The sequence below is a fragment of the Rhodamnia argentea genome, chromosome 4 (genome assembly GCF_020921035.1).
Source record: "Rhodamnia argentea isolate NSW1041297 chromosome 4, ASM2092103v1, whole genome shotgun sequence".
NCBI lineage: Eukaryota > Viridiplantae > Streptophyta > Magnoliopsida > Myrtales > Myrtaceae > Rhodamnia > Rhodamnia argentea.
The window spans coordinates 12,235,889-12,263,300 of NC_063153.1; the positions used below are offsets into that span (position 1 = coordinate 12,235,889).

Genomic DNA, 27,412 nt, shown 5'->3' on the forward strand with positions numbered 1-27,412 from the left:
AACTAAATAAAAAAGATAAATAAAAGTAAAAGCAAAAGTAAAAATAAAAATAAAAATAAAAATAAATTTACTTAAAAAGGGTGCATTAGGAAAATCAAATTCAATTTTTTCATCCAAACGACATAAATATTTTTCAGATTATTTTGAGGTTTTAGCCGAACATTGAAAAATGATTTTCTGAAAAATATTTTTTAAAAACATCTCATTTTTCGAGAAAGGTAAGGAGCGTAAAAGTTAGACTAGTTTGGATGCACACAACGCAGCGTGGTGCCCTTGTGCAGAAAAGTCCTGTTTTGAAGTTGGGGATGAAGAATCTATGAGCAAATCTGAAATCCATATAGGTCCTTTGAAATTTGACACCATAATTTGGCTTGTACGTCCAGGAAAGTTGAAATCATTGAAATTCTTCAAATTCCAGTCGACGAAACTTGATTTTAATTTGCTTTGATTTTTTCCTGAAATCTCTCAAACTTTCATATCAAAACAGAGAATTTTATTAATCAGTGAACTAAATTTAATTCCAAATACCAAAATTTCTACCGCATACTCTCCCGACACGCGCGATCTTAAATTCACAAATCAAGCTAAATCAGGAGCCAGATTTCAACAAATATATAAAATCCGAAAAAAAAGGCTACTCGATCATAGGGTTAGCAATATGCATGCTCTTATAAAAAAAACTTATTGGATTGAATAATCTTAAAGTATATTTTTATATTGCTTCAATATGAAATTACGAATAATGTATGATTGGAGGGACCATTTCTGGGGTGCGGGCTTTCTCCACCGCACAATTGATTTTGGTCCCATTAGGTATTTAACGACATCGTCCGATGGAGGGATGAAATTGCGGCAAGTTCAAGGAAGGCGACACTTTAAAATCACGTAATTGCAGGATTCCAGAGTGGTGCTCCGATTTGGATTCTTCTGAAGCGAGCCGACAGCAGTCATGCACCGTAGGACACGTGATTAATGTCCGATTGGATGTTCTTGGATCGCATATTGTCAGAGACTCGTGACTTTCTGTCCTAATGCTCGAATCTCAGCGACCTGATTCCTTAAGATGTGAAATTGCGTAATTTGTCAAGGTAATATTTATTTGTCATGTCAATGTCATTTGCTTTACTAAGACTATATGGGCAGTTTTTAAATGATACTCATTGAAGAAATCTTAACAGAGGATAAATATGTCACAATAGACATAGTTTAGGAATTTTGGTAGCTTTTTGCCAATTTATTTCATGATTGATAATCTTTTTCTGATCCATTTTTTCATTACTCATTAGTCATTTCTAAAAAAGAAGTTCTTAGTAAAAAAAAAAAATCCTCCATTACAGAACATCACGGCCATTCCTCAGGATCAAGCACAAATGGAATAGACTCCAGATCTAGCGTGTCCTCTTTTGTACAAACACTCCCCGTCCAACTGTCTACGAACATTCCTTCGCTACTAGGTGCAATATTATCGCTAGTCTCGAGCATACTCCCCCTAAAATGGCCTTGCCCTCCTTGGAAATGATCATCGAGGTCAAAGTTCAGGAGACGAATTTCACTAGCACATTCATAGCGGACCTTATCAATTTGTGAATCCTGAACGGCGCTCATTGGTTTAAGCAGGGGGCTGTTTTCGTATAGCGTCTCCGGGGCTAGCACCGGGATGCACCATGTCGGCTTCGCTCTCGTGGGTTGGGGTCTGGCCACGACTTGGGAGTAGCCATGGGTGGCCAAGATCCTTTTGGCTTTGGACTTTGTTGAACGTGATTCTCGGGATGGAAAAGAAGACGGTTGACCTTCAGCTTTCTTCACCAAAGTGGTGTTCCAATAGTTCTTGATTTCGTTATCCGTTCGCCCCGGGAGTCTACCCGCGATCAGCGACCATCTATAGAATAACATTAAGAATTCTTTCGGTCGAGTCGGACAATTTAGATAACGTAAGATCATGATACATAAACAGCACCGGCGCGGGGAGAGAGAGAGAGAGTACCTGTTACCAAGGAGTTTATGGAGTCTGATAATGAGTTCCTCTTCATCATGGGAGATGTTACCCCTCTTGATGTCTGGTCTTAGATAGTTTAGCCATCTCAGTCTACAACTCTTGCCACATCTCTTAAGACCTGCAATTCCCATCCTCATGAGAACAAATGAAATTGAGAGAAAATGGGAAACATGGGTTTATGATAATACAAAACAAAACTTTAGTCTGAAGCTTGAAGTTATCATGACAAGAATACCAGCTCTCTGGGGAAGATTCCTCCATTGGCCTTCGCCATGAGCTTTGACATAAGCAGTCAGAATTCTATCTTCGAAGGCAGTCCATGCTCCTCTTCTCACCCCTTCCTTTGCGCAACATGGACTCCTTCCCATCTCTCTCTCTCTCTCTCTCTCTCTCTCTATCTCTCTCTGACTATCAGGTGAAATGAAGAGGACCCATATGGCCTTTATATATTGCCAGAAGCAAAAGTGATAAAGATCTGCTGGTGAAGTAGGATGATCAATCCTTCGACCAGAAGAAAAGAAAGTAGGATGATAGTGCACGGCGATGAGGTGGCCAGGTAATGTCTAACAAGAAATTAGTATAACATGAGAAAACCCTAATTCATAAGTTATGATTGGTGGGTCAAGAATCAAGATCATGTTGGACCTCTTGCTTGAAACAATAACGAAGCCCTCACCTTTTCAGACGGATGGCCAAGGCCAAGTTCGTCCTAGAAATCACTTTAGACCAATCATTTTGAAGGAAATTCCATATTTTGAATAGGGGTTTTATTTAAATCATACGTCATCTTGTGACAAGAAAAAAAAAAGGGGGTACTCCTTCTTTATGCTCAGCAGTAACAATAATAATGAAAAATTAGATGGTCATGGTCGACTATAGAGAAGGGAAAAAAAAAACACACACACACACACAAGCCCATCTCAATGGGATTCAGAAGCAAATTGTACAATCATTGCTTCTCTCTTTTACTTGATGAACTGTGGGTGTCGATTGCATTAAAATATGTTTAAGCTGAAATTGTAAAAGCAAATACAAGTTATGGAGTTCACCATCATTAGAAATTTTGTAACATGCCTAGGAATGCTCTCAAAACTAGGTTATTTTGTGTGTTAGCCAGCTATATACGACAACTTAAATACCTTTCATCTGTTAATGGGATGTTGCATCCACAAAAGATAGTTCGATTTTTTTAATTCTCGAAGTGTTGCACGAGTGATAAGCAAGCTCATTTCCATCATTCAAGACGTAGATTCGAATCACTGCTTGTGACGTCCGATTTTTAGCCAATAAGTCATCAATTTAGATTCCTATCGCGACAGGGTCTGTTTTTTAACCAAAGGGCGTCATTTGGCATTTGGACTAGTATTAGCCTCACATTTACAAGCCATTGCCGCTAATGCTTTGAAAAGCCAATAGTTTGACCTTTAAGTTAACTTTTTGTGGTGGAGTAATGATCTGCAAGCGGGCGGTGTGCTCTGGCGGCTTATCCTTGGTTAACATTCTATCGGGCCAAACTTCAGGCCATCGTGGAGGAATGCAAGGACAAGTTAGTCCGGTCCAAATCTGTTCGGTTGACCCGCTGCCCACGCGAATCAAATCGAGGACCGGATAGCCGAGTCTTTCCGCAAGAAAGTTCTACCGCAAAGCTAGCCCGTAAAACCAACCTTTACCTTTGTGGGATCTTTTATATTCAGAAACCCATGACTTTTGTTGTCCTTTTATCGGTTCATGAATGAGATGTTCCGCTTTTTTAACCCAAAAAGTTGACTTTCTTGGTCGACCTTTGAGCAAAAAGTCAACCTCAGGTCAAAATTTTCCTTTTTTGTATAGGAACCTTTTAAATAATGTCAATTTCATTTATGCGCTTTAAATTTTCAAAAAAATTAAAGTTTGGCCCATTAATTGATTCTTTGGACTAAAAAGTCAAATTGTCGGTTAATCTTTTGCCAAAAGAATTTAAAGAAAAAAATCAAAAATCTCAAAACCAACTCCTTTTCACTTCGAGACTTTGGCATTTAAAATCTTGCAAAAATCAATTAGAAATTGAATTTTCTCCAATTAGGAAATGTCGATCCCTAATTGACCAAAAATTAAATCAGTTTGTTTCTCATCATTTTTTAGGTTAGTTTCCTTGACATCTGATCTTGGAACCATACCACATCCAATTTTAGTATCAATTTTGGAATTCATCAAGGCAATAAAAAAGCCCCAATTTTAAGCTCGTTTCAGTCGTCCGATTGATCCTTCATGATTAGCGAGTAATCGCCTTGATTCTATACAATAGAGTGAATAGAACATGAATCTACCATCAATTTGACAAATTCACTCATATGCATGTCCAGTTGAAGTAAGTCACAATGTGATCACTCATAATTTGATGTAGACTTGATGCAATTAACGCGATTCGACTTGGCCCATTCTTGATTTACATCCAATTTGAGAAACGAAGCTTCAATTTGACCATTTAAACATGTGGAAAATTTGGTCATTCGGTTCATTAGGCATTTCTAAGGGAAACTAAGAGAATTCATACATCAGTTGGCAATTTTATCAAAGTAGGTCAATTCAGGTCATTTCATTTGCATCATTTGACCTAATGTGATTAGAAACCGGTGATTTGCTTTGCCAATTCTGATGCTTGTTCCGACAATCTTGTGACGCCTGATGGAGATCCTAGCCTTGCAACACCATTCCTTAGCTTGTTCGTGAGGCCGTAGCGTTCAGAGTTCAAGGAGATAGCTGCCGGATTCCTTGATTTTTCTTCACTCTTATTGATTACTCTTACTAGTTCATTGAAACTTTTCTAACTTCGATATAACTTTCGTTTGCTAAATCGTAGCTGAGCTATCTCAAGCCGAATGGTCAACCTTAGTCCGATGTGAATAGCTCAATTGAGCTCCAAAGTTGTTCATCACATGGTGAGGTTATCCTCAACTTAGATTAAGATCATTGGAGGATGATAGGGCATTTGTTCATAAGGATGTCAATCAGAAACAAAATCATGAGCTTGGAAGACAATGCAGGTAGTATCACTAGGGCAAATTGTGATCCAAAAAGACGCCCCGATTCAAAACCCACTATGGTGATTATTATGGCAACTTCACCTTATCTTCCTTTTAAACACACATCATTCTCGAGAACACCCTCAATTTAAATATAAAATTCGTGCTCAATTCTTGATTCTGGAACTTCTCATTCAAAGAAACTCGTGTCATTGAACAACATCATAATTCGAGGAGCGAAAACCTAAGTGTAACTGTTCCGAATTGAGGCTCTCATCAGCAATTCATTTCTTCACATATCTCCAAACTAATTTATGCACATGATGAATTTGCACGGGGTGACTAGATGCTCTGACCATATTAATGCCATGTACCTACCTCCACATTAGATAACGTGAAGATGAGGAATTGGAGCCTATCAAAACATGGCTTTTTCCATTGTGTGTGTACGAAGCTTTAGTATTAAAATGCAAGCCACCCACGCATTTGCGTTCGGCTTGGTTAATAGCGATCGAATGAATAAACAGGGCATGTGTTTAGGATAATCCGTGTAAGCGAAACTTCGCAGGTGCGGTGTATGAAACGAAACTTGAATACGTAGGTATCGGTTAAGATGACTTGGCTTTTGTACATCTGTGAGCTTTACTCCTTCTGGAAAATTGTTCATGATATGCACATAAACTTTGTCGATTGTAGAAATACTACTTGGAACGAGCAAGAACACCACAAAGATCTAACAGGAATTTCCATATTTCTGAACTTTCATCGTCTTTTCAATAATGAATATACAAGTACAATGGAACAATTCAACGTGGATACTATGCGTGAGTTGTCGGATATAAATTTGGTGTCCAATTTATTTTTTTGTTTTGCCTATTTTATCGTTCGATTGATTGCTTCGCGCAACAAAATTCCCATAAGCAATCTCTACACTTGAAGGTTATCCTATTTGCGCATAGTCTCCATGTTGAATCATAATTGTTCCTCTATATATATAATCGTTCCATTGTACTTGCATATTCATTCTTGAAAAGAAGACGAAAGGTCAGAAATATGGAAATTCCGATTAGACTCGTTGTGGTGTTCGTCCTCGTTCCAAGGAGTATTTCCACATTCAACAAAGTTCATATGCATATCATGAACAATTTGCCAGGAGTAGTAAAGCTCACAGATGTACAAAAACCAAATCATCTTAATTGATACCTACGTATTCAACTTTCGTTTAATACACCGCACCTAGAAAGTTTGGCTTCCACCGATACCCTCGCCGCCCGCCGCAACCCCATCCTCCGCTGCCCTAGCTGCCACCGCGGCCCCCACCGCAAACAATTCCAACCTATGCATAAAGCCATTTGAAGGGAACCGATCCCATAAACATACATAGCGGATTATACGGAATTAACAAGCCCTAGATCATCTTGAATCACCGATCGGAGAAATACATCACAAAACGGACGTACCTCATTTTTTCACAGATTAAGTGTCTACAATGCAGCGAGAGAATCCGTCGCCCCTTTGACGTTCCAGAGACGAGAAGGGAGAGATATATCATCGTCTCTGTTCTTTCTTGTTTCTATATGATAAAATCGGCAGAGAGGGGGCATATATATCAACGTAAAGACGTCGTTTCAATGATGCCTTTTCAACAGTTGACGTGGGGTGTGGTTGCATACATGGGCGGACCATCATAAATCCCATGGACCCCAACATCTCCCACTCGTCCATGAAGGGCAAACAAATTTCACGTGCCCATAGAGGGTCAACTACTCCCACTCACCCACGGAGGGTTAAACAAAACTCTCTTTCTTTTCCGCAAAGTTCATATTGACAAATAATCCGTGCGACCAGCATATCGCGAGAGCTCATTGCCATACATCCGTTGGGAGTATATAGCAGCCCAAAATAGGCATATTAATTCAAAGTAGATCCAGTATGCAGTACCCTAGATCAATCAGTCACATTTACATCATCTATCTCTCGATCTCTTTAAGTACTCAAATACAATACATTGTATTCACAATCATGAATAAACTCAAATAATCATAATTGGTCGACTTGTGAATACAAAGATTGAATGTGACATCAAAATAAATTGATCTTCCTCTTTCCTTAAACCTCTCAATCTCAATTCAGCTCGCTTTTCTAGAAATGTCCCATTAGATCGAATCAATCTCATGACCATTGGTAACACCCCGAGATAGCGAACACCGAAAAGAAATCTTGAGAATAAGTAAGAGTCGTGAGGGGACTAAATTCAGGAACTTTTATCCTCGGGAGTCTCACACAACCGTAGAGTTGAGATCAAAACTCTTGCCAAACTCCTTTTGGTTGGCTCATGCATACGTAATATGAAATACGTATTACGGTATTCTCTCCTTTCCCATGGAGCGTATGTCTTTCCTCTTAATACCGTACGGATGATAGTTCGGACATACTCAATGTCTAACTTGAGTTCACAAATCTACTTTTTTTAAAAGAATTCATCAAAACTCACATCTTCCATTAAAGACAGATAAAGTGAAATATGTGGGTTATTTCACTTTCGGACATAATAAATATTATGACCTCATCTTAACATTCTATCAAGGCGAAATTTATACTTTAAGCTCGAGCTCTCAATTATCACCTAGATAATGAGCTTAAAATTGTCTCATCTCTATTTATCACAAAATAAATAGAGGTGATTACCCGTGTGAGTGGCCTAATCTCCATCTGTCCGACATACCTTATTAAATATAACGCACTAAGCATCAATATACATAAATGTCATCCAAAGTCATTGGCATCAATAATGATAAGAAAGACCATTAGCTGTGAACTTTGAGAAATATAAATATCTAGTACTCTCACTTCTACGCACTTCTAGAGACTTCAATGTGAGGAACTAATCCCTTTGTCAACACATGACCAAGGAAAATATTTCTAGGAATTAACTTCATCATAGGATCTGCTATCATTCTATGTGTAGATATGTACTGTATGTTCACATCTTTTCGTACAATTATGTCTTTCACAAAATTATATTTCGTGACTATATATTTGATCTTGCAGTGGATCCTTAGTATAGGCTCTTGCTACTAGACTATCACAATTAACCAATAATTGGACTTGTAGCATCCTCGGTAACATCTCATTGATCCAAACATCTCTTAAGTCAAATATTTTCTAGTACTACTACTAATAACACCATGGGATCAATTTCTATCGTGGATAAGGTTATACACGTTTGCTTCTTACTACTCTATGATATGGCGCCATTGCTAAGTAAGAATGCAATCCTAGAGGTAGATTTCCTCTTATTTAAACCTCTTCCTCATTCAACATCGGTGGAGCTTTCAAAGTGCAGATCTTTACTTTGATAACTCAGCAAAAAATCAGCAGTACTTTTTAGATACTTCGAGAATCTCTTGATGGCAATCCAATGTGCTTGACCTAGATTGGATTGATACACTTACCATTCCAAATGCATAACAAGTATTAGGTCCAGTACACTTCATAACATACATTAAGCTTTCCACAGCACTAGCAGATGGAACACTTTCCATTTTTCATTTATTTATGAAATCTCAAGACACATTTTGTGGCTCGGGTATTCACCTCTTACAATAGGAGTATCTTTGGATTTACTCTCTTGCATACGAAGTTATTCAAGGACTTTATCTATATAAGTCTCTTGTGAAAGAGATCACAATCTCTTTGAAAAATATCTTGAAATCTTAACTATAAGAATGTATGCAGATTCACCCATAACTTTTATTTCAAAATTGGAACATAACCAATTCTTGACCGTATTAACGAACTCCATATTATTTTCAGTAATTAGTGTATCATCAACATATAATGATAAGATCACACATTGATTAAGATCACAAATTTGGATCTTTTGATATATAGACAATGATTCCCATTAGTCATTACAAAACCATATGCCACTATGGCATTACGAAAAAGTATATATCATTATCTCGAAGACTGTTTTTGGCCATATATCGATCGATCTCAAAAGTCGATATACGTTTTGTTATTGGCCTTCCGTAACAAACCCAATAGGTTGTTTCATATAGGTTTTTCTACTAATTCTCCATTGAGAATAACAGTCTTCACATCTATTTGACGTAATTCAAGATCTATACTAATTACCGTCAGAATGAGGTGCCATTTCACCACAAGGTAAAGCTTATATCTCTCAATTGAACCATCAGCTTTAGGCTTTATATTGAGAACTCATTTGCTCCCGATGGCTTAGCATCCAAGCGGAAGATCAATCAGTTTCTAAACTTGATTTGATCCTTTTGACTCCATCTCTTTTTCCATTGCTTATATCCACTTTTCCTTCTCATGGCAAGTCGGAGCCTGATTTACATTTCTTGGTTCATCCTCTTATTATGGAGCAACCATGAAAGTTTTACCTTCAATGTCCAAATGTCGACGAGTCGACGGAGAATGCTATTGCGACTTGTTCGCCAAATTGGAGATTGTACACTTAATACATCATTCTCCATTATGCTACCACTCGGATTAGATAATGACAACATTTTTACATCAAGTGTTTGCAATTGAGACTAGTTCGAAACAAATTCCCCACTTCTCACATTGCTCCCACGTGGATGAAATGCTCTAGTAAAATCATTATCACTATCCAAGATTTGAAACAGAGAATAGTTTTTCATTTAGCTCGCCCTTATTTGAAAATTCATTCAACAAGAATGTGGTATATCATTATTGATATTTAGTTACACTTTTACTTTCTTGCTCACCTATACCATGTACCTTTTTGAGTGCTCTCGGTATCTCCCGAAGATACTCTTTTTGCCTCTAGGCCTAATTTTCCATACATGCGGGAGAACTTATGAGTATAGGCAACTGATTCTCAAGGTATAAGAAAACTCAAATCTTATTATCGACCTATCCACAACTCATATGGAGTAGAAGTAACTGTTTTAGAAGGCATATAGTTAAGTATCTATACAGCAATCAATAAAGCTTCACCCCAAAAGGTGATAGGCAAATTAGCATGTGCTATCATAGACCTAAACAACTCCATGCCCTCCTCTTACATTCATTGAACCACATATGTCCGAATGAATTAACTACAAAGGAAACTCAGCTCTTGTTTCTTTTCCAAATGATTTCCTCTTTGTTTTTCTCACAAGGTATGCTCACAAATAGGCAAATCGACATTTTCAATATTGCCCAATAAGCCATATTTGGCTTACGTAAACATTTGTTATTGGCCAAAATGACTCACCCTAACGTACCACATATTCATATCATCACAAAAGATGAAAACAGGGAAAAACTTACATTCACATTATTGTACTTAACAATCAGCACAATTCCGGAATCATAATAACTTGTTCTCAACGACAAGTCACCACCATCGTTATGAAAGTTCAAACTGAAATCAAGTTTAACCAAAACTAACACGGATATTAAATTCCGTCGAGTTTTTGGAGCATACAATACATCATGTAGGAATAGGGTGGGATCAATGCACATATTCGATTGGCGGGTGCTAACCCTTTTAACTTCCACTCGGGAGTTATTTCCCACATTTATCCACTTTGCTCCAAGTGGAACCCGGTGAAATTCCACTAAGGCTTTTTTTCTTTTTTCTTTTTTTCGCTACATGGCCTGTGGTCTCTAAGTCTACAATCCACAAATGATGAGATTCATCCACGAAAACCGAATCGGAGATATATGTACACTCTTAAGTGTACAAAGGGTTTCTAACTTCTTTGACTCATCACATTCATGAACAAAGTGACCCTTTTTGCCACAGTTCAAACATTTCACATTTGATATGTTTTTCTTGAAAGGACGTTTTCCTTTTTAATGTCGGTTAAACTTGGATTTCTATCTAGAAGGATCTGTTCCTTTATCCTTTCCACTTCTTAAAGCCACCTTGACGCTTACGCTTGGAGCACAAAGCTCATTTGAACTAGAATTAGCATAACAAATGTTGATTTCAGGTTTTGCTACTAGAAGGCAATTAACCTCTAGTTCAAGGCGTCGTATAGCATTCTCAAAATTTTTTAACTTTTATTGTGGATCGAGTGGATATTCATATGCACACAGCTATGAGGCAAAGAACATATTATCGCTTGCACTTGCTACTCATCGGTCTTCAAAATATGGCATGTATCTTATAGTTCACTTCTCATGTTTGACAAACGCCTCAAAATGTGGTTTCATATTCTGCCCATGAGGCATCATATAAGTGTCAAATCTTATAGTGCTCTGTCTCAAGTTGGTGACCGATGTCTAACCAAACTTAGTTTTTAATGCCTCCTACTTGACTTTGGCATTTTTCAGAAATGCCTAAACTCATGCATAAAATCATTATTCATGCTGCCTTGCAACATAATGCGAGCAATGGAGTTCATCATTTTTCACGTAACCAATGCTTCTTTTTCCCTTCTAAAATTGTGCAATATTTCCAGCTTCACGTTCTTTCATAACTAGGTTAGGAGCTTTTAGTGCTTCTCGCTCTCCTAGCACATACTGGGTCCTATTCCAGTTTTCATAATTTTCGCCATTCAATTTCCCTCCTTAGTCCAGCTCAGCTACGATTTCTAAGAAGCTAAAGCCATTATATCTGAACACAAAGTTCTATAGACACGTATTCACGAACTATCAACGCCTAACATTTATGCATCTATTTTGCACTAATTAATTATATTAATGAATAATTTCACATAAGGCCTCGGATTCGAAAGTTCACTACGTTTCCAATCATTGTCCAAGAATCCTCGTTTGAAATTACCATTAATATAATCATTTATGTAAAATTGAGTTCACTAAAGTTACTAAAACTTTATAGAACTCCCCACTCAAATAAAGATCATAATTCATACTATGATCACTATATCTTGTAATCATAACATGGCATAATATGATTTGAACTAATGTACAAATAATCTAAGCATCACATCATATATAGATTACATGATACAAATAGCGAGTACCTTAAACATTATACATGCTATCAACAAAATATGCTCTACACAATATGGCTATCTACATCTAAGCCATCCTCCATATATACATATATATATATATATATATATATATATATATATATATATATATATATATTTTAAGCATGAAAATTGCCCAAAAAAAAAAACGTGCATCGTGAACTTTCATACGCATTTTAATAATTTCATATTTAGAAAATATATCCAAATAATATATCAAATCAAAGATAATTTTGAGACGAACGCAATGGTACCTCATATGCCCCAAATGGAGCCCATATGCATCCACATGAGCCGGTCAAAGTTTCTGCTTTGACTAGTCATCGGTCGATCAACGAGGTCAACATATAATTTCTCAAAAAACTCGAGGACCGAATTGCAATTTTCAGAAACTTCAGAGACTAAATTGTAATTTTCAGAAAGTATGAGGACCAAATTGCAATTTCTAAAAACTTCGGGGACAAATTGAAAATTTTGAAAAATTTGGGGATCAAATTGCAATTTAAAGAAATTTAGGGACAGAACTGCAAATTCTGGCGCAAATTAGGGGCCAAAAAGTTTATGCACACGTCCGGGGGCAAAAATGGCAAATCATTGCGCGAAAGGTGGTAAAACCATTTTTTTTTTAACCCTCATTCACGTGCCCCTTCTTGAATTTCATTTCACCAAATTGACATGTCAAAACTAACCCAGCAGAGCGGTGCAGGGCACTAGGCTTTAATGCAAAGGACGTGGGTTCAAATCCCACTTTCGACATTTGTCCTCCTTCTTTTTATTTTTTTTTATTTTAATACTATTAAAAAAGGAAATTCTTTTTATTTTTTTTATTTTAATACTATTAAAAAAGGAAACTCTCCCACGTAGGCGGTCTCACGGTAAACTCTCCCACCGCCCACGTTGCTCAAGCGGACTGCCCAATGGGTAGTTTTTTTTTTTAATTTAAAACTGAATGCACGGGCTCCCTTGCTCGTGGTCCGCCCGAAACCGCCTGCATCGCCTAAAACTTCTTCTTCGTCGCGACGGTTTTCTTTCGCGAATAGTGCACATTCCTCCGCGACTTCACCGTCTCTGCCGGGAAAACCAACGCCCGATTCTCCTCCGACAGTCCACCATAAACCAAAATTAATAGTGGGTTTTAAATATCACGTCGGCGCGACCACATAGATCCAATAATCAACGAAAATAGTGAAGAAATTTTGTTTCGGAATCGAACGAAAAGCGCTCGAACGCGGAACCCTAATTCGTAAACTTCCTCGCAAAATTTGTCTCTGGCGAACAACCAAATGCCGACAACCATTGGGGCTTTAAGTCCCCTTGGCGGTGCAACCCTAGTTTTCGGAAGCCGGGCCGCGATTCGCTGAAATTTGACCAAAATTAGCGAAGAACTCCATGGCCAGAAAACACTAATTTGCAAGTCTCCATAATCCACAAAAAATTGCACCCATAATTCAACCATAAACAAATGGTAAACATTATATCAATGGGCTGTGAACAGTACCGACGAAAAACTACATACATGTGATTCTTTCACGCTAAAAACGATTACGAACAATCACAACGATCGGGAAACAAAAACAATTGCTCTGATACCAATGAAGGGAACCGATCCCATAAACATACATAGCGGATTACACGGAATTAACAAGCCCTAGATCATCTTGAATCACCGATCGTAGAAATACATCACAAAACGGACGTACCTCATTTTTTCACGGATTAAGTGTCTACAATGCAGCGAGAGAATTCGTCACCCCTTTGACGTTCCGTAGACGAGAAGGGAGAGATATATCATCGTCTCTATTCTTTATTGTTTCTATATAATAAAACGCGCAGAGAGGGGGCATATATATCAACGTAAAGACGTCGTTTCAATGATGCCTTTTCAACGGTTGACGTGGGGTGTGGTTGCATACATGGGCGGACCATCGTAAATCCCATGGACCCCAACACCATTGGACGGCAGTAAGAAAGCTGGGCACTTTTTACCACTAACGGAATGGGTTGCCATACTTTAATCATGATTATTATTTTGCCCACTAACGGCGGGGGTCGGCAACAGAAGCGGCCGCCGGGGCGGCATCAAGGGCGGCGGAGGGTGGGGTGGTAGAGTGAGCTGATCTTCTCGAACTCTTTTCGGGGACGTTGACCGTGTTGAACAACCCAATTGCCCGGTGCTTGGTTGTGATGCTGTTCGATGTTGCGCTAGCAAATAAATCTGCATTACGGTGTTCGACAACCCCGCATGAGTTGTAGATGCTTTCTGAGATTAACTTGTTGAACTCATCTATGAAGACGTCCACGAGGGATGGGGAGCCCTTGCACGAGATGAGCTCCGTAATGCCGACATCCTCCTCCCGCGAGAGCGCCTTCCCTATGGCCTCCAACTTGTACCAATAGAACGCGAATACAAAAACTGCGTGGAAGGTGTAATTCTCGGCGTTGGATATTGAAGCGGTTATCCTAGACCACGGATACGATCATCAAGCCGTGCATCATGATGATCCGCCCCGACTTTGAGGAGAGAGAACGAACAAGGGGGGCAACAGGGTCGCAGAGCAACGAAGTGGCATTAAATGTCGGCTGGAGGTGGGATGGGAACTTGTAAGGGGAATTTGGGTTCGGGGCCGGGGAGAGGAAGGGTGGGGTCGAGAAGTCGTGGAAGCGGATGTCGTTGGGCACGGACGAGTCCGGGATGTGGAAACGTAGCTTGGCCTAGCGGTTGTGGATGCATCTCTCTCCATCCTCTCACGCAAAAATTGTGGGCGATTAGAGATGCCTCGAGAACAAAACGACCCTCATAAATAGAACTGTCCGTAATCCCTCAAGCTTCATTGATCAACATCCATTTATTGCGTGCTTTCCTCCTCATTTTGTTGACGTAACCTATACGTATGTACTTGCTATTAGCTCCCACTTTATCCGAGATATTCTACCCGAAATCCTCGGAAACAGGCAACTTTCCTCCTCTTCCGTTCCATCCCTTCTTCGGCTAAGATAGATTCGATGTGGAAAATGAGGCGGGGATATTCGACATGCACCTTCCAAAGAAGTAAGAACTATACCCGATGGATCGTGTTATTGTCCGGTATAAGACGAGTTAAACCCAGCATTTTAACGAGACGAACGTCTCTCTTATTAATGATCCCGGCATGAATGACAAGCGAATGAGATCAAGAATCGGTGAACAGCAGAGCGAAAATGACTCTCTTTCTATGTTCCCCGGGCGGATCTGTCTTTATCATAAGTTGACAACCGAAAGCAACTCCAGTCAAGAACCAACCAAACGTGTAAACTAAGTCCTTTTAATTAAGCAAAGTTTTAGCAAAGATGAAGTGTACTATCACCGACTATCCATATTTGTTGATCCTTGGGCAGTGTGAGTTCACAAGATTTTGGCACATCCAAAACGTCTCCACGCCAATGGAACTCTAATCTTTTTCAAATTCTATGTGTTAGACAGATGAGATTCATTTAAGCTTTTGATGAATAAGGTATGTTTCTTTATGTTAATGGTCAATGTCCTCTAATGCCTCACGAACATAAATAAGTTATGTTGTTATGTTAATGGTCAACGTCATCTTCAACTCTTGAATGCCTTATTCTTTAGTGGACCAGCATTTACTAAGCCAATCACTTGGCATGAGAACTTCTAATAGCTTAACTTGCTTTCATTTCTAAAACTTACTATGTCCTATCAAGCAACTATGGGGACACAAGATGTCGTACCTCGATTCTCTAAGAAAAAGGGCATGATACGGCCGTCTTTTTTAATCAAAGAACGCAGCCTCACACAAAGACCCGATATCGAAATATATACCTCAATATATATTTGATAAAAAGGTCACATGTTCACAAAAAATCAGAGCTTATCTACCATAACAAAAAAATATATATACATATCTTTCCACGTCTAACTCGAAATTGACCAACTATATACAACTTATCCAAAAAAATATATCTCCACTATCCCAAAAAGTCTCACAGCTAACGTATGATCGATCCTACTTGCAGCTCACCGATGAACCTGAAAGGTAAATGAGATAAAGGAGTGAGTAACCACGGTTCAGTGAGAAGTACAATCTCTTATAAGTGGATCGAGAAATCACCATGCATTCATCAAAATAAATCAAATATCAACAGTAGTAATAAACTATCAATGGTCTAATCCATTGATTAATCTCATTAAACTAACTTTCGATGATTTATCCATCAGTAATCTAGTACTCATCACCAACTATGTCCACTTTTAACGTCATGACAAGGCGACCAAGTTTGCCCTTCTTGATTAGTTCTACCACTTAATTCAGCCGACGGTTCGACTCAATCACACCCCGACAGTATGCATACTACCTCCACCTCGGTGGGTTCAAATCATAGGGACATGAGCATTAACCACAACACCAAATCTAAAAACCACAACAATTCAGTTTCACAAACTAAATCCATAGTCTTCCTCATAACATATTTCTCAAACAGCATTTTCGTCTCAAAATAAGACAATCATCAATAAGTCATATCAAATAATCAAAGGGGTAATAATAGCTCGATCTTGTTTATGCAAGAACAACACTTTAAACATCACTTTTCTTTACCTTATCAACAAAATAAAACCATAATATACGTGCTCATCTTTAAGGCATGAGTTTTATAAATTATTAGAAGAAAAAGTACAATTCACCTTAAAAAAAAAAAAAATCCGACTTATAGTAGTTACTCGAACCGCAAAGTATGAAATCCTAAAAATTAATTAAAAAACAACATTAAAAACTGGAGAAATACTACGCTAGCTAAAGACTTGACTAAACAACGTATAAATGTCGATACTCCGACACCTACGAGCAAAAAAAAAAAAACTACTGATCGCGCACTTGACTGACCGAGCGCTAAACTTCTTTGAGCCCTAACTCCCTCTACCGAACTCCGATTAATGCAATGTTATAGTCAAAACGAAGCTTATTCGACATACTACAAAAGTCTTAACATGGCCAACCTCAGCTGACAACCAGAAACTAAAAAAATCAGTGAAGTGCACTGTTCGTGCAATACGGTCTCCACACCAGATTTGAAATACTCGCTCTGGGCCAACCATAACATTAAAATGAGATCCGTCAAATTCTACGGCTTCACAACATCCTAAAGTTTCATTCTCATGCAAAAACCTAGCCAAACGCCCATGCAATTGGACACGGCAACTCATATTCGACCAAAATTCAAATTTTACCATAATTGTTGAACATAACCCCAAAAAAATGAAACATAACATTAAATGCTTACCCGATGTAGCAATTCGCGTCTAAAACGACTTTAGACCGTGCGGTGCAAGGATTTTCTTCCCTTTTCCTCTCTTTCTCTTTTCTCTTTTTTCCCTTTCTTTCTCCTGTTTTTCCTTTCTTCTTTGGTGTCGTGGAAGACTTTGGTCTTTGAAAGAAGAAGCCCACACCATTTTTTTTCTTTTTTTCTTTTTACTTTTCAACTCTTTTTTTCATATATATATAGGTGGTTCCCACCACCTTATTGACCTCGTCAAGAAGCAAATATTATATAAGAACACAAATATCAGGTTGTCAATCAACTAGTAGTTGGGTCAAGTCATTGTTCAAGCAATGATTTTGGGTCAACTCGGTCCATTGGTCGCGCTATGTAGTTATACAATCCGTTTTACGGTACTGCGACTTGTAGCCGCTCTGTGGAATAGAAGTTGGCTTCAAAAAATGGTGGTGTGTTGCAGATCCAGAGAGGTTTAGGTTTGCAAGAGAGATGTCATTTGGGAGAAGACACTTGAGCTTTTCGAGCTGTTCACCAATTTTCCTTTGGATTGTGAGTCGATCTTCGACCCTGTCAATTTTCTATGACTCTTTAGTCATTTTCTCTCATAAAAATGCACCACTTTTGAGTTGGTGCCCAAATCTAACCCATTTTCGAGTACAAGTGGAATACCATGTGGAATCTTCATCAGCACATCATCAAACGGAAACTTAATGGGGGTCAGATTTGAAGTTAGTTCTTTTTTATAAGGCAACAAGAAGTTTGTGTCATAATTGGGATCCGACATAAAGTTAATGCATTTTTACGCGATAAAAAAAAAAGTTTGGGTTAGAATTAGGACACGACCTCAAGTTGATGCCTTTTTATAAGACCAAAAAACAAAAAGAGAGATAAAGTTTAGGCTAGAATTGAGATCCGAACTAAACTTATGTGCTTTTTGTGGGAAATAGGCTAAATGACCTCTGAACATTGGATCCCTATTTCCTCTTATCTTTTCTTGATAAGCATCAACTCATCTTTGTTTACTAATTCTTTGTGTCAAAATCTTTGTTTATTGATATGACCCCTAAAAGGAATGTGATCAATAATCGGAAAGTTTCTTCCTTCCAAGGAACTCTTGCGGTGTCATCAATGTCGATGCAATTCAACCGTTTCTCTGTTCGGAAGTGAATTCAGTGGACTAGCCCCAAAAAATAACAACAATGATGATTTACGACTGTTCTAAAAGCTTAAGCTGTTAGAAGAAAGTGTGGTTTAATATTTATTTATTCCAACAATTTTCTCTCATTAATCCCGCAACGAGGAGAAGTATCTGCAATTAAAATTGTGGGATGAGACTTTGGATTGGAATAACTACGTTTTGGATGTCACGCATGTTGGTATATTTGGTGAAATTTAATTTCTCATTTGGTTGACAAGATCAATACTTTTTTCTGATTTTTTCTACAATGGTTAGCGTTCAAGTTTAAATCGATCATATATGGATGTGATCTTGTTCTCATTGCAAAAAACATTGACAAGAACTTACACTACAAAAAAATGACATTTTAGTGACAAATTTTGCCACAAAAAATTCGGAAAAATCCGTCGCTAATTGATTTTTGCGACGAATTTTGCCACGAAAAAAAATTCGTCGCTAATCCGGCGTCGCAAAAATTTAGAGACGAAAATTTGAATTTTCATCGCTAAATTTACCGACGAAAATAGATTTTGTAGCTAAGTTTGTCGCTAAATTTAGCGACGAAATCAGATTTTCGTCACTAAATTTTTGCGATGAAAGAAAATTTCATCGCTAAATTTAGTGACGAAATAAAATTTTTATCGCTAAATTTAGCGACGAAATGTGTTTTCGTCACTAAAATTTAGCGACGAATTAGGATTTTCATAGCTAAATTTAGCGACGAAAAGTCAAATTTTCGTCACCAAATTTTGCGACGCTGTGTTAACCACGAATTTTTTTCGTGGCAAAACTCGTCGCAAAAATCAATTAGCGACAAATTTTGCCGAACTTTTCTTGGCTAAATTTGTCGCAAAAAAGTCATTTTTTCGTATTAGCGAATTTTTTTCGTTTTTTCGTTGCTACACATGCGCTGCCGTGGTGATGGAGCACTTCACCCGGAGAGCCTTCATGGATTTGGCCCTCGGGATCCCGGAGGCCGAAAGCTATGAACTTTGGAGCGGCCTCGAGGAAATGAAGGGTCTCTCAAAGAGGGTATGCGCAACGGTGGCGTGGGAAGCCAAGGCCGAGGCCGTTGCGAGGTTCTAGAGAGAGGGAGTAAAGCTGGTGATGGGTTGAGTGTGAGAGAGAGAGAGAGAGGGTGTGTGTGTTTATAGAGGAGGGAAAGAGTGAGAAAGTCCGCTGAAGGGGGCGATGAAAGCAAAGTTTCGTGCAAGAAAGATGGCTTCTTCCGGGGGTGGTTGGGAGAGACGTTGAGAGAGACTCCAAAGTTCGGAGAGCAAGAGGCGTTTTTCTTTACCAATGGGGAGAGAAGAGAGGGAGTGGCGAGTGGAATGATAGAAGAGGGGCCGGGGAGCTTTATAGACAAGAGTGGGCAAGGGAAAATTTTAACAAGAGCGCCATGTTTTAAGAGGAGCAGGAAGCAAAAATTAGCGACGAAAATTGGTGTTCGTCGCTAATTTAGCGACGAATCACTTTTACATTGCAAATTTTGCGACGAATTTTTTTTTGTCACTAATTTAACGACGAAATTCTATTTTTGTGACAAAATTTGCGACGAACATGGTTTTTGTTGCTAATTTAGTGACGGAAATATGTTTTCGTCGCTAAACCAACATCTGTAATTTAGCGACGAATTTAATTTTTGTCGCTAATTTAGCGACTTAATTCCATTTTCGTGGCAAAATTTGCCACGAACATCGTTTTCGTCGCTAAACCAACATCTATAATTTAGCGACGAATTTCTTTTTGTCGCTAATTTAGCGACGAAATTCCATTTTCGTGGCAAAATTTGCGACGAACATGGTTTTCCTTGCTAAACCAACATCTGTAATTTAGCGACGAATTTTTTTTTTGTCACTAATTTAGCGACGAAATTCCATTTTTGTGGCAAAATTTGCAACGAACATGGTTTCCGTCGCTAAACCAACATTTGTAATTTAGCGACGAATTTGTTTTTGTTGCTAATTTAGCGACGAAATTCCATTTTCATGGCAAAATTTGCGACGAACATGGCTTTCATCGCTAAACCAACATCTGTAATTTAGCAACGAATTTTTTTTTGTCGCTAATTTAGCGACGAAATTCCATTTTCGTGGCAAAATTTGCGACGAACATGGTTTTCTTTGCTAAACTAACATCTGTAATTTAGCGACGAAATTCCATTTTCGTGGCAAAATTTGCAACGAATATGGTTTTCGTCACTAAAGCAACATCTGTAATTTAGCGACGATTTTTTTTTTGTTGCTAATTTAGCGACGAAATTTCATTTTCGTGGCAAAATTTGCCACGAACATCGTTTTCGTCACTAAACCAACATCTGTAATTTAGTGACGAATTTTTTTTGTCGCTAATTTAGCGACGAAATTCCATTTTCGTGGCAAAATTTGCACTAACATCATTTTCGTCGCTAATCCAACATCTGTAATTTAGCGACGAATTTCTTTTTGTGCGCTGATTTAGCGATGAAATTCCATTTTCGTGGTAAAATTTGCGACGAACATGGTTTTCATCACTAATTTAGCGACGAAAATATGTTTTCGTTGCTAAACCAACATTTGTAATTTAGCGACGAATTTTTTTTGTCGCTAATTTAGCTACGAAATTCCATTTTCGTGGCAAAATTTGCGACGAACATGGTTTTCGTCGCTAAACCAACATTTGTAATTTAGCGACGAATTTTTTTTTGTCGCTGATTTGGCGACGAAATTTCATTTTCATGGCAAAATTTGCGACGAACATGGTTTTCGTCGCTAAACCAACATCTGTAATTTAGCAACGAATTTTTTTTTGTCGCTAATTTAGCGATGAAATTGCATTTTCGTGGCAAAATTTACGACGAACATGGTTTTCGTCTCTAATTTAGCGACGAAAATATGTTTTCATTGCTAAACTAACATCCGTAATTTAGCGACGAATGTTTTTTTGTCGCTAAATTAGCGACGAAATTCCATTTCATGGAAAAATTTGCGACGAATGTGGTTTTCGTCGCAAAACCAACATCTGTAATTTAGCGACGAATTTTTTTTGTCGCTAATTTAGCGATGAATCACATTTTCGTCGCTAAATTAGAGACGAAATTCCATTTTCGTCGCAAAAGTGGCGACAAACATGGTTTTCGTCGATAATTTAGCAACGAAAATGTGATTCATCGCTATACCAACATCTGTAATTTTGCGACGAATAACTTTTTATCGCTAATTTTTCGACGAATAGCTCTTTCGTCGCTAATTTAGCGAGGAAATATACTTTTTGTCGCTAATTTCGTCGCAAATTAGTGACAAAAAAGTTATTCGTTGCTAATTTCATCGCAAATTAGCGACGAAGTTTTTTTCGTCGCTAATTAGTGACAAATTTTTTAGTCGCTATTTTCATCACAAATAATGACGAATGTTTTTTTCGTTGCTAGTTTCGTCGCAAATTAGTGATAAATTATTTTCGTTGCTAATTTTCCGTGGCTAAATCCTTATTTTTTTGTAGTGTTACTAATTAAATTGATCGATGCTTTTCGGGTAGGGCTCGAGAGACCTGCGAAGAGTTGTAGGTTCTGTTGGTTGAATTAAGCTAGAGTAGTGTTTGGCAGAAGCGTTGACAATATACGATTAAATGAGCTTAAACTCTGTCTATAATTTTATATAATGATCTTCGTCGCTCGAGTCGCTCCAGCCTCCAGATCGATTAAGATGAATTTTTTTTGCTTTGATTGTCGGGAGGCTTTCAAGGAGAACAGACAATGGAATCAAGCATTGGCACTCAAACATGGCCAAAGAGGGACAAGCTGGCCACCCTAGGCAACCTACGCAAGTCTCAGGCCGTGAATGAAAGAAACTGGAAATCGACTGAGATGAAGCTGGCCATACCTGCGGCCACTCTGGATGTCCCTGAACCTGAAGATGAAGACTTTAAGGAACTAGTCGGATCGGCTACGATCAATGTCCGCACATATGTAACACCCATAGATGAAAATTGCCCGGGATATATAATGGATTTCGACGTTGGAGTTATTAGACATTCCTGCGATTGACTTCGACGATGCTTTCTCCAGCCTCAAGAGTTTGAGACTTCTCATATCGATGCTACAACTGAAGCAAGCAAAGTTCGCGAAAGCGATGTGCCACACTGGAACTATGCGATGGATCTTCTCACAGAGTAGATAGAGGACGACTGTGATCAACCTGAAACGACCTCCATATGAATACATGGATGTCTATGATTGAACCCTCACCAGAGTAGACTTCAAATATTTGAAGAAGCAAATTAATGGAAGAGTCGCATAATCTCAACGTGATAATCCCATTGTTCACTTCTTCTCCATTTGCAATTGTATGATGATTGAAGCTAAGGAAATGGTGACTATTGGATCGTCCATTGTTTAGCTGAATATCAGATGCTGGCCATGCATTGTTTAGTTTCTGACGACCATGCTGTTCTCAAAGCTTACAAAGGCATGTTTGAAACTTGCCAAAGTTTTCCTTGAACATGCTTAGTTTCAATCATCCATAACAATAAAAAAAAAAAAAAAGCAAATATTAAATGTGCTTTCGACTAAGAAAACTTTGATTGTTATGTCTCCTCTCTCCTCTACCTTCTTAGTTGAATGAGAGTTTCATTCTAAAAACCTACCCTCCTAACTATGCTTGCAGTTATACCAAAATCACAACGCAAAACAAGCTGAAGGACGGTGTACTTTTGCCATATTACGTACTGTTCTGTCTTAAAAAAATTAAAGTCCGCATCAGTAGATTTCTGAAAGAATTGGTAAGTGTCAAAAAGTTATTGATAAAAAAAAAAGTTACCATTCACCTGATTTCCTAGTAATTTGTTGGCTAACAACTTATTAACACTAACTCTTTTTGACAAATTAGAAATGATCAACTTTTATCTCTAAGTATATCTATTTGATTTCTTTCCAAGACTATGGACTTACCAGCTTTTATAGGAATTTAAACATCCAAACATATGTTGGTAATTAACTCAAATTAAAGTTGGTAAATTGAATAAAAAAAACCCAAGTAGGTTGGAAACTAACTCGAAAGTTGATAACCCAGAAATAGTTGATGATTGTCCGGAGAAAAGTTTATGAATAATTTAAATTAAATTTAGTGGATTCATATAAAAGTTGGTATAAAGCTTAACTAAGAAAGGTAAATAAATGGAAAATTTCTAAAAAAGCATTAAACCTATTGTAATTGTGACAATGCAGTCCTAAACTTTTTTTTTGTTGATTCAGTCCTAAACCTTTTGCAATTGTAACAATTCAATCCATCCGGCCAATTTTGATTGGCCGGCGCTAACGTGGACGCCGGCCGACTCCGGTTATCCGATGACATAATATTTTAATATTCTAAAAAAATATATTTTTAAATTTTTATTTTCTTTTTCATTTTTTATTTTCTTATCCTTTTTTTTTTCCTCTCTTCTTCTTCTTCCTCTAGCCAGCGATTGGCTAGAGGCAACGACCGGCAAGGCCGAGCCTTGCCCAATCATGGCGAGGCTCGCCCACACCAATGGCTGGGGGGCCGAGAGGGGGGGTGGTTGAAGGACTTCGCCTGAGGTGGTAAGGTGGGCCTTTAGCCAATTGCTGTCCGAAGGAAGAAAAAGAAGAGGGAAGAAATAAAAAGAAAAAAAAATCCATAAAAATATGTTGACATCTAAATTTTGATTTTTCTTAAATTATTCATTTAAGCATAAAATGAGAATTAATCGTAGTTCTCACCAAAAATTAATTTCTCATGCACAGCAAATTTAATTGAGTTTAGTATGCATTGCATTTTGCATTCAGGCCGAACACATTGTCAATTTCACGGAAAAATTGAGGAGCTTCGCATGAGGATTCGGCAGAGACAAAAAGGAAGGCCAAAGCTCTCTTCGCCACGGCTTGAAGCCTGCTACTCGTACGAAGAGGAGCGATGGGAAATCAGGAGCCATTCAAGGAGTTTTTCATCATCCCTGTCATCTGACACATCCACAAGTAAGAAAGAACTGTTTTTGATTTCACTAACAGAGTGCCTCTTTTCTTCTATGGATTATGCTTCTTGATATATGGTGGCGGTCCAGTCCATATATCAGGTGCAGCTTCTCCGAGTCTTGTGACGCTGATCCAATGCCGCAACGTCATCCATCGTCTTGGTCCTGTTGACGTATCCCTGAGCCGCGACGACAAGACAATCGTTCCTCTATCCAATTGAAACGATCTTCAGCATTTGTTATTGCTACTTCCGAGTCCCTCCAACGATGACGTTTTGAATTTTCCGCAAACATGGCCATCAGTTTTCGTGCTCCAAGCCCTACATTGATACTTTAATTTTTAATTCAAGTCTCTCAAGCTTGTCTTGATTTGTTGGCATTAGTGTCCTCTGATTATCCAACTGTGTGGCAACAGTTTATTGGTAGCAATACCTTCTTAGGTGACTCTTGTTCAGTGCATAAATTTTTCCTCGTGTAGGTTGTATACCTCCGCAGAAAACCGCCAAGCCCTCATCAATATGAGTTGCCTGTCTAAGTCTTCTTTGCGCGTTTCGCCAAGTGTCACGATCTGGTGTTTCCTGTTGACTACCAACCGCAAATCACTCTATGGCCCAGGTTTAGAAGAATTCCAGTGAAGTTAAATTCTTTCGCCTTAATTGTTAATTGGGGTGCAGGACTTAAGATAAGGCTAACAAAGAAAAGTCAAAAGTGGAGTTCAAGGATCCAACAGTGAATAGCCATCCACGTTTCATGCCAGGTTCAGTTTGAGGTCTCAAGCGCCCGACTCATCGCCATCGTGGATTGTATTGGCCTTGGGTCAAAGTATTGGGATTTTGTGTCTTGCTGGTGGAGAGTATTCAATCAAATTAAAATACCCAGAAAAATTTCTCAATCTCCCTTGGTGAGCTATCACAGTCAGCCCTTTTGCCTTGCGGATCGTGAAATCCACAGCTTTCTGTCCGTGATTCTCCGAGAATCGATTCAAATTCGGAAAGCTATCTGTGAGATTAGGTAACACTTTCAATCTTAGAATACTCAGAATATTTGTTGCCTAATATTTACATATCTCTAACGATAATATTGTCTATTTTTGAAAGCATGTAAATCCTTGAGGATAGGATGATATTGCATTAGCGATAATGCAATATTATCCTATAGTTTAAAAATTAGGCACTTATCCGTAGGTAAGGGATTTTATTTTTGCATCTTATCTCATCTTTTTATTTTATGTGCACCTCATGCTTACCTTATTTTGGTTGTTTAAATTTGCACATTAATAAACAATCATGCCCATAACACATGCTTCCTAATTGTGTCTTGTCTCTCGAAAAACATACATTAAGGGTAACATATGACTTCGATCTCAAAGTGCGATTGTGCATGTACTTGTGAATTAGATTCAAGGAAGACAACACTTTAAACGTACAAAGTTTGCCCTATGTATATAGGGACGACGATAATTCTATAATATATTCACTTGCTAGCCCTAATCTCGGGGAATGTTGTGAATAAAATCGGAATTTCAAATTTGAAGGTGTTTTATAGGCAATATTGTTTACTTTTGTTCAAATTTCATTGTTTTCACGGTTTAAATAAATTCCTAAAAAATCAAAAAAAGATGCCTCATTTTTCTTAGGTTAAATCATGTTCTCTCATATCTTTGCATGAAAATAACATCTAAATAAAATTAAGACTTTGAGAAATCGATTTCTTGAATTAAACTGGATGTTATTTCATTTTAGGTAGTTTTTACCTTTATTTTTCATAAATCCGAAAATACACAAAAAAATACCAAAAATATCATTCACGTTGCATAGCATATAGTTTAATTTGCATGATCATATTTTCCACGTCATGCATTTTTGCCACGTCATTACATTTTACATGTTATATAGTTAGATTGCATCTACATTGCATTTAACAAGAGAAAATCACAAAAAGAATTGATTCAAATCACCAAAGCAAGGATTCTTCATGAAAATTGGTACCAAAGGGGCATTAATTAAAAAATTAATGTAATCAAGTTCCCGAACTCATAATCTCTGGTTCATAGAAATAAAATAGTCCTCCCGCTATTTTATTTAGGTTTCTAATCAACATACCATAAATGATTAGTGGCGGCTCCAAATTAATAAATCTTTGCATGTAATTAAACCTAAGTTGCGATTCGGTAGGACTTGGAAGAGTCTGAATTAAGTTAGCTAATCTAATTAACCTAATAATCCGTTAACCTGAAATTTTCTAATTTTAGGTCGTGACAAAATATGAAATTATTATGTTGCCAGAAGGCCAGCGCCGGTCTACGTCCACGTTAGCTCCGGCCTACCAAAATTGGCTTAATGGACTGAATTTGTACAATTGCAAAAGGTTTAGGACTGAATTGACAAAAGAAAAAAGTTTATAACTAAATTGGCATAATTACAATAGATTTAAGACTTTTTTTGGTAATTTTCCCGCTAAATAAAGATTGGTCATTAATATATACACATACACACACTTGGCAAGTAACTCAAATGAGAGTTGATAATCCAAAATTAGTAGGTAGGGAATATTGTAAGTTACTCCGGTTAAGGTTGATAATTTCCTGAAAGAGTGAGTTATTTAAGCATTGCTACGACACGCATGTAAAAGTTTGCAAACTATTTAAAACTTAAACAATGTTAAAATAACAAATAAATATTTGTAAGTAATTCAAATGAGAGTTGGGAATCGAAATGTAGATGTTAGTTTAAAGAGAGAAAAGTTGGTGAGTTAAGCTAATTTAAGTTGATAATCTTTGAAAAGGGTTTGTACATGTTAGGTTGCTAACCAAGGCAAATAAAAATTGGTATTTCAATGGAAAGTGGGTAACTCCAAAGAAATAAATGTTGGTAAAGTACGTAAATGAAATTTGGTTATCCAAAATTAGTTGGTATTTATTCTAATATGACAGAGTCGGTAAAACACTTTAATTTCGAAGTGTCAGTAAATTTAAGTAAATATAAATTGATGACTTAGTACAAAAATTACTAATTTGCAAACTGTA

The 27,412-nt window shown here is 37.8% G+C and overlaps 1 protein-coding gene and 1 long non-coding RNA gene across 2 annotated transcripts; one reads left to right on the forward strand and one right to left on the reverse strand.

The window, feature by feature from the left end:
• Positions 1-1,322: 1,322 nt before the first annotated feature.
• LOC115746743 (transcription factor MYB123-like) lies at positions 1,323-2,396 on the reverse strand. The gene is made up of 3 exons (XM_030682643.2): positions 2,232-2,396; positions 1,985-2,114; positions 1,323-1,879 (listed from the first exon to the last, which is right to left on the reverse strand). The coding sequence occupies exons 1-3, from the start codon at positions 2,362-2,364 to the stop codon at positions 1,342-1,344; spliced, it is 801 nt and encodes a 266-aa protein (XP_030538503.1). The 5' UTR covers positions 2,365-2,396; the 3' UTR covers positions 1,323-1,341.
• Positions 1,967-19,712, forward strand: LOC115746744. The gene is made up of 3 exons (XR_004016074.2): positions 1,967-1,980; positions 10,818-10,820; positions 19,510-19,712. It is a non-coding gene; the product is annotated as an uncharacterized LOC115746744 (long non-coding RNA).
• The last annotated feature ends 7,700 nt before the right edge of the window (positions 19,713-27,412 follow it).